This window comes from Oncorhynchus gorbuscha, linkage group LG14 (assembly GCF_021184085.1).
Source record: "Oncorhynchus gorbuscha isolate QuinsamMale2020 ecotype Even-year linkage group LG14, OgorEven_v1.0, whole genome shotgun sequence".
In the NCBI taxonomy this organism is placed as follows: Eukaryota; Metazoa; Chordata; class Actinopteri; order Salmoniformes; family Salmonidae; genus Oncorhynchus; species Oncorhynchus gorbuscha.
The window spans coordinates 17,706,868-17,714,948 of NC_060186.1; the positions used below are offsets into that span (position 1 = coordinate 17,706,868).

The 8,081-nt window shown below is 41.4% G+C and overlaps 1 protein-coding gene across 8 annotated transcripts; it reads right to left on the minus strand.

Annotated features, from left to right (window-relative positions):
• Nucleotides 1-1,141: 1,141 nt before the first annotated feature.
• LOC123994578 (suppressor of cytokine signaling 2-like) lies at nt 1,142-7,854 on the minus strand. 8 transcript variants are annotated; one of them, XM_046297339.1, is made up of 5 exons: nt 7,711-7,853; nt 7,325-7,384; nt 6,494-6,530; nt 5,903-6,169; nt 1,142-3,276 (listed from the first exon to the last, which is right to left on the minus strand). In XM_046297339.1, the coding sequence occupies exons 4-5, from the start codon at nt 6,027-6,029 to the stop codon at nt 2,801-2,803; spliced, it is 603 nt and encodes a 200-aa protein (XP_046153295.1). In that variant the 5' UTR covers nt 6,030-6,169; nt 6,494-6,530; nt 7,325-7,384; nt 7,711-7,853; the 3' UTR covers nt 1,142-2,800. The 8 variants fall into 8 exon arrangements, with proteins under 8 accessions (XP_046153295.1, XP_046153296.1, XP_046153297.1 ...); XM_046297340.1 differs by having other exon boundaries at nt 7,696-7,822; XM_046297341.1 differs by having other exon boundaries at nt 7,706-7,821.
• Between the last annotated feature and the right edge of the window lie 227 nt (nt 7,855-8,081).

The following is an 8,081-nucleotide window of genomic DNA, read 5'->3' on the forward strand; positions in this document are numbered from 1 at the left end:
CAGGTGACTTGAAGTATATAACACAAAGAGACAAGGCACACACATTAGCAAGATGTAATTGGTTAGCAATCAGTTATGAATGCAACATAGGAACATATTCCAAAGCTGCCTCTCCAATAGCACTTCTTGCCCCTTATCAAGGATTGTTCTCAGACCCAGTAGATTTCTCAGAAAAATGCTTTCTGCTACTGTCTGGACACAAAATCAGTCCATATTGAGTGTTCAGGTAGTGTTACCAAACAGGCAGGTTTCCCAACCTGCTACATTTAAACCTTTCTCCTCACTTACTGGGGTTAATATAGTTTGGGACTGGGGAAGGTGACAACCTGCAGGTACAGCAGCAAACATCACTACACTACCGGCCTTTCCATCATGCGACCACTACAGAACAAACAGTCCCTATAGAAAGTGTAAGCATGGGCGCGGGGCTTAAATTCACATTCTGCTCCACATGCAGAATACGATCTATTACCCAGGCTGATCTCATCAAACCAGCACTAGCTAGGACGGCCCAGAGCTAAGCAGGCTGCAGCCGCTGTGCCCCACACAGTGTGTTCTCTCAGAGGGTAAGCCACTGTACTATGAGCAAGGATGGATCCAACATGCACTACATAAAGCTGCAGGTGGAAATGGAACATATGGCCTACTGAAGCATAAATTATATAATTGGAAATGGCTTCAATTCAGTCTACTCCAATTGGCACCTTTGAACAGCATTTTGTATCTGCTGCTAAGAGGAATATTATTTCAGGACATCTCAACATTCCAGAACATTAATTTACAGAACTATATTCTGCAGAACAGACATGAGTCTCTGTCTTGCATCAAATTCTAGCCGCTCCATTTATCTGCCTCAGCCAAGTCTAAACGGCGCATCCTGCTGTGGAAGCCGCAGGAATGCAACCAACCAACCCACAGAGACCAGCGCTGTGTGTGCCAGCGCTGTTGCGAGCAAAGCCAGGTCTCGGTAGCAGGAATCGATTGTTTTAGTGGCCGATGGGCTGGTTCTATTATGTTTAATTTCAAACAAAAACAATAGACTGGGGCCCCATCCCTGTGGCCCCTCAACGTTGACCCAACCTCTTGCCCCAGAGCCTACAGCTAAATTTAAACTGAAAATAACCTTCACACAGAGAGAAGACTCACTCCTAAGTTTTATTTTTCTGGTTTCCTCACAGAGAAAGTAAAACACTTGTATTTAAGCACCATACGAAAACAGTAAATGGCATGATCATGTATCAAGAGTGATTTCTGGAATATTCTGCAAGAATTGTTCACACTGAACCTTCTGTAAATTGAGAATGACTCAAACAATACACAGGAGCGCCATGACACCCCTGCATTATTGCCTCCCAAATCACAGAATTGAGGCTGATAAAACAAGCTTTATTTGTAACTTTTATAGGAAACACAGAAGAACAATCAATAAATACTTGCAATATGTTGATTAAAATAAGATTCACGTCAAGCCAATGAAAACCCCTGGGCGAACATCCAATATGCGCTTGGAAAGGTAATTCCTTCTTATAACAGCCATAATAGCTAGACATTAGATACAGCCTGTGTCTAATCAAGGTCTAGTTCTGAGGTGTGAGCATCGACTTGCTCAAGGGCATTTTCTATTGAAAGAAAATGCAGTGATGAAGTAGATGTTTCACAGAAGTGATGCGTAGTGGGAGCAACATCCAGGATTGAGAACTTCCTGAAATCAATTATTTTTATCCTCTTAGCAGGAGGAGACAGTGAGAGAGATACCATCAGAGTTGAAGCCTGTAAATTGCTTGTGCTTTATCAAAACAAAAATCGGAACTGAGTGAAAATAAAACAATTAAAAAAGATCAGTGTTGGGGAAAGCTACACTGAAAATACTTTACCAAGTTACCAATTACTTCACACTGGAAAAAGCTACATCTATAGCTTACTTAACTGAAGTGATTGTGAAAAATGTGTTCACTACATCCAAACGGCTACGTAAAAAATAAACCTGGACTCAAATATTCAGCCCTATTAAACACCAAAACGCTTTCAAGTGACAATTAAGTAGGTCTGATGCCAAAAAAGTAGTTCTGGCCAATTTTACACAAAAAAAAATAAATGGGTTGTGTGTAGTTCTAGTAGTTTGCTACACGCAAAAAAGTAATACCAAGATTTATTTGAAACTACTGAAAATTTTAGTTAAATGACTAGTTCCAACATTTAGTTCGACACCCCAGCACCACACCTTCTTATAATTACAGTATAAAAAAAAATGTAAAAAAAGAGAATATGAACAAACATAATTCAGAATGAAAGTGGATACCGTGTCAGATGCTCATGTCTCAGACATGAGGCAAATTATACAAAGCTTGGAACTTGAAAAAAAGTGCACTAAAGCTAACTGCCACCCCTCCTGGGTCTCATTCAGAAGGGTCTGAAACCCTGTTTACCTGAGCTGGTCTGCAGGCAGGGTATACCACCACTTGAACAAAAATTTGCACCAGTTTCAGAGATTATGAACATGACCTGGGTCTGAAATCAACCCTTAGCTCCAACTTCTAAGCCCTTTTTGATGAACAACTGTAGCACTAAAGGAACTAGAAGGGTGTAGTAATATGGGAGATATTCCACCTAGCTTCCTGAGGATAAGATGACTGACTTGGCTCTAACCATATTGCTCAACATCAATCCTTCCAGAAGTACAGGGGCCGTCAAGCCATGTCTAGTGGTTGGGGCTAAAGGGAGACTTCAGACTGGGTGATAGCCACTACATGGCAGGTGCAGTGCTCTCTACCCCACAGCACATCTGGGATTCGTAGTCCTACTATACATTGTAACTGTAGTCCGTCAGGTAGATTTTTAGCCTGTTGGGTAAAGGCAGCTCCTGCACCTGCCTTGTGGCGTTGTTGATGGCGATACGGGACAGGTGCTGTAGAGAGGGCGTGGCAGTGTACACAGGCTTGGTCAGGAGCAGCTGAACTGTCCCGTTGGGTGGGGCCAGGGACTGCGATGCCCCTGACGGCCTTCTACTTGTAGTCCTGGACAGCTGCACGTAGTGTTCCACCAGGTGCACCACACTGTCAAACTGCTTGAGCTTGGGCCTGATCAGCACCACCGAATCCAGTTTAAACTTGCCCTCCTTGTACTCGATTCGCAAGTTGGTGGGGCCGGCAGAGGTCATGGCAGAGATGGTGAACAGGTAGTCCCTCTGGGAGCTATCACGCAACAGGAAGGTGCCCTCCGATGCATCCTGGAGAATCTCTTTGGCTTCGTTGGCAGTCAGACTGCCCCAGTACCAGCCTGTTAGGAGAGAAACACACATGCATTAGCACAAGGAGACAGGACAAAACACTGGGCTACTCAAACAAAACAAGATCCCTTTTAATGATAACAGACGGTAATCCAAATCAAAAGGTCATACACAAACATGTGAACAGTCAGAAACTGTACAACTAAACCTGACTTTAAGCTTTAACCTAATCTATCCTGTCCACAGGAATTTCAAAACAAATTCCACTGGGTTAACATGTTAAATTCTCACAATTTAAGGAGTGACTTTTGCAGTAAAATGTATGAGGGGAATCTCTGCAGTTAGCGTACACTGCAGCAGCAACTGTCTGCCATCTCCAACCCCCCCTCCACACAAAAACTTAAGTTTGACTGGATTTGTGAAGGTTAGAAATTCTCCAGTACTTGAATGCAGAGCGTCACGTCTGGAGGAAACCTGGCACCATCTTAAGGTGAAGTATGGTGGTGGCAGCATCATGCTGTGGGGATGTTTGAGTGGCAGGGACTGGGAGACTAGTCAGGATCGAGGCAAAGTATAGAGAGCTCCTTGATGAAAACCTGTTCCAGAGCACTCAAGAACTCAGACTGGGGCGAAGGGTCATCTTCCAACAGGAGAACAACCCTAAGCACACAGCCAAGACAACACAGGAGTGGTCCAGTTAGAACATCTCTAGAGAGACTTGGAAATAGCTGTGCTGCTCCCCATCCAACATGACAAGAGCTTGAGAGGATCTGCAGAGAAGAATGGGAGGAACTCACAAATACAGGTGTGCCAAGCTTGTAGACTCATACCCAAGAAGAATAGAGGCTGTAATCACTGTGCTTTAACAAGGGTCTGAATACTTATCACATTTACATATAAAAAAAAGTAGCTTTGTCATTATGGGGTAGTGTGTAGTCAAGTGTCTTTATTTTGACTATATTGTAGAATAATAGTGAAGACGACACTATGAAATAACACATATGGAATCATGTAGTAACCAAAAAGTCTTAAATCAAAATATATTTCAGATTCTTCAAAGTACACACCCTTTGCCATGGGTGGGCCTGGGAGGACATTGGACCACCCACAGCTACACCCCTGTCCAGTCATGTGAAATCCATAAATTAGGGCCTAATGAAATTTCAATTTACTGACTCAGTTAAAATTGTTGTATATTATTTTTTGTATAGAATTTATTGGACATAAACTACAGTAAATCAGCGCCAAGTGATTTATTCCCATGTATAGAGAAACATGATCGAATCAAATGTTAGCAAAGTTTGAAATGACGTTTTAGTTAAATATCTGTTTGGGCTTCTTGAGGTCAATTTGCAGTTAACTAATGTAATTATGTTTCTGGCCCCCGACCATCCACTAAAGAAAATGTTTTATAAAATCGTCTCACAGCTGAATCTGGTTGATGATCCCTAATTTAGTGTATGTTCTGTATTTACACTTGAGATATCGCTTTTCAACAGTAAAAAGTTAACACGCAACTATGTCTTTCTTTATTACTGTGACTAAGGCAATACAAAGGGGAAGCTGTCCTATGTGCTTTGCTCAGAAAAATAAAAATTCTACTTCATATTCCATCACCAACAGGTGAAAAGTACACTGTTTTCAGTAAAAAGTGTTTCCAATGACAAACCAATTAGTAAGCAATGTCTCCTAATAATTGGGGATGTCATTGAAAACACTTATCTGCCATCTTCACATATGTTGATGGAGATGAATATGAAGTTAAGTTTTTTATTTCCCTTTAATGGTAATACATGCCTCTTAAAATACATTAAAGATACTTACTTTCTTTGAATAGCCCACATGTCTACCTAATAAATGAACACCTCCATTTTAAGATCACAGCATTGGAACAGCTTTTTGTGCATCTCTTAAAAATAATGATCCGCTCCACAGCATTTATGGGAATTCTAGAAATGCATTAACAGCATTTGAAGTGAAACATATGGTTTATTAGAAAGTAAATGAACACAATGCTTGTGACTTAATTAAGAAAAAAGGTACATTAAACTCCGAACATATGAAGGCAAATTGTATTAATTCATAGACATGTTCTGAGAATTCTCATTTGAATGAGTCTAATTGTACAAAAAGAAAGTCGTCAACTCACAGCCTATAACAAAATATACATTCTGCGACTTGAAAACAAAGTGAAGTGTCTAACAGTACCTCGTGCACGAATTACTACGAATTTCAAGACACTAAACAAGTTACTGTTCAGGATAAATAAGGGTGAAATGCATTCATTGTACGATGAAACACCAAGTGTGCCTTGTTTAGTCATTTTCAACCATGCATAATGAGTACAGACAGTGCGTGCAGCATGACCGCATGCATATCGTGCTAGATATGGGCACGAGCATGTAGATGAGGTTACTTTCAAGCTAGTTTGCTTTACAGTCACTCGTTTTCAGGGCCATAAAGGATGCATGACTTGAGTTGTATTACAAAAAAATATTTTGAAAGTTAAGCTCTCGTTGATTTGTAATTCATAAATGCTATTGACATAGTCATGCTCGTTTGTATGGAACGGTACTAGTAAAACTGTACTAGAACGCTGAAAATAGGAACATTAGTAATCGGGTCGAAATGTGTGTGGATGTAATCTAAAACTATAAAATGAGGACATGCACTCACCTGTATTTTTAAGGTCTTTCATGGTCTGAGCGATGCGAGTCTCGTCGGAATCTACAACCCGTGACACGGTATCCGTTCTTCTCTCGTTTTCGATGGTATCCGTGGATTCGGGTGAGTGGCAGGTCATTGGGGAACCACCCGAAATTGCCCAGCCGTAGGCCAAAAGTCATCCGACAAAATGCAAAAATATTCCCCAGAAGACAGGCAGTTGCCCCACAGTCGCAAAACCAGTTTCTTCTGCAAGTTTCTTGAATCTTATGTATCGTCCTGTAAATTAATAAATACAACACACGTAAATTAATTCAGTTTAGTCACGGACATTCGTGCTAAATAACAGCTAACGTTACATTATAACATATCCGTTAGGTGCTTGACTCCAGCCACCCGAGTCATGGACTGTTCGCGCTGCTACCGTACCGCAAGCGGTAACAATGCACCATCAGGACCCTGAAGAGCTTCTACCCCCAAGCCAAATAGCTATCTGCATTGAACCACCTTTGCACTAACGCATCACAAACTGCTGCTAATGAGATGTATATACATCTCCTGTTGACTACTAATTTTACCCCTACAGTGATCTACCTCATTTACCTCGTACAGCCTGCACATCAACTCGGTACTGGTACCCCTGTAACATGGAAATATAGCCGTGTGAGAACCCTAACCCCATAAAAGGAGTGTAGTAATTGCATTTCTTGCTGATATGAAAGATGTTTTCAAATCGTACAGCAAGTGACGCGTTAACGTTCAGAACGAGCGTCGGGGTTCTAACTCCCCTGCCAGAAGATACTTCAGTAGGCGCTAAAGGTAGTTGATGTATATGAATGGGGTTACGTTTGCAAAAGCTTTTTTTATTATTATTTTTTAAACATGGCAAGTAAGGGAGGAGCACTGAAAAGCCTAATTCAGTGACTTGATAAATCTTCAATGAAACAATGTGCAATAGGCTCGATGTTTACCGTTCACTTAAATGCTCGATGCATTACAATTGCTGCGTGGAAATTAAAGATTGGGAAACGTTTGTCCGCATTCAAATATATAAAAAACAGATTACGGAACGTTCTGCGAAATCGACTACTTCTCGGAAATTGCAATGGCAGTTAAAACTCACTATATGCAAGGCAGGGGATACTGGAAACAGAAAGCCCCATCATCAGCCTTGTTCGGTGTTTGCAGCTTGTCTATTGTAGCAATGTTTATTTGAGTATTTTGTGTAGGCTACATTAAAGCCTACATTGTGGTCGTGTAAATGTGCAACGTTTTTAAATAACCACTGTCCTACAGCCAATAAAGCACGTGCCATCGACTATTGCGTATGTTCACAACACATTTCTAAATTTACAGTTTAGCTATCTAATGCTGACTAGCTAGTTTACAAAGTAAATATACTACGAACAGAGAGTTACATGAATGAAATCTCACCTATTTGCGAGTGGATCCAGCACCAAACGACTACCGATGGTAATTCAAATACACTTCTCCCTAAAGAAAAAAAGGGGACTAAGATGAATAAACAAAGCACAAAACCGCTCGTTAGCTATACACTTCCATGGAACAGCTAGCTAGTTTAGCCATGTCGATCACACTGACAGATTACATAGCTAGGGATTTCCATGTCGTATTATTTATGTTCTGTCGGGCTAATCAATCAGTTGTCATTTTGGCTATGGCAAACAAACTCAGAATATTTGTCCAACCAGTGGTGCAAAACAGGCAATGACAACGTCTCGCGACCGAGGCAAGTCGGCACTACTCGCTCACTGCTGGTAATGTTCAGATTTAAAACGCCATACAGAAAGTCACCAAACCACGCTTGTCTTGTTTTTGGTACAGATCCCAATGACAGTCTTTTCCGCGGCGTTGAATCCCCTTCCTTCGGTATGTGTTTTTAATAACCAAATCCCCATTAAACCCACAGCTACACACAAAATACCGATTTCCAAGAACTTTCCAGGAATCGCGTCACGTGGTGTAGAGCGCAACCATTTTTAAGGTAGTGCCAACTGCCAAGCCAGCTGCACCTCATGAATACAATTGCGTGCGTGCGTGTGTGCGCGCACGTGTATGAGAGCGAATGGAAGAAAGAGAGCGAGTGGGAGAGCGGGAGAGAGATACAAAATTCCAAGAAAATCCTTTCGAAGAAACCTGCATTTTCATGGAAACCATGAAGTGTCCCGTT

Excerpts from the sequence above, each read along its gene's own strand:
- LOC123994578 (XM_046297338.1), bottom strand. The coding sequence starts at position 6,029 with ATGACCTGCCACTCACCCGAATCCACGGATACCATCGAAAACGAGAGA. Across the intron at positions 3,277-5,902 it reads GAAAGACCTTAAAAATACAG|GCTGGTACTGGGGCAGTCTG; the intron begins GTGAGTGCATGT and ends CTCTCCTAACAG.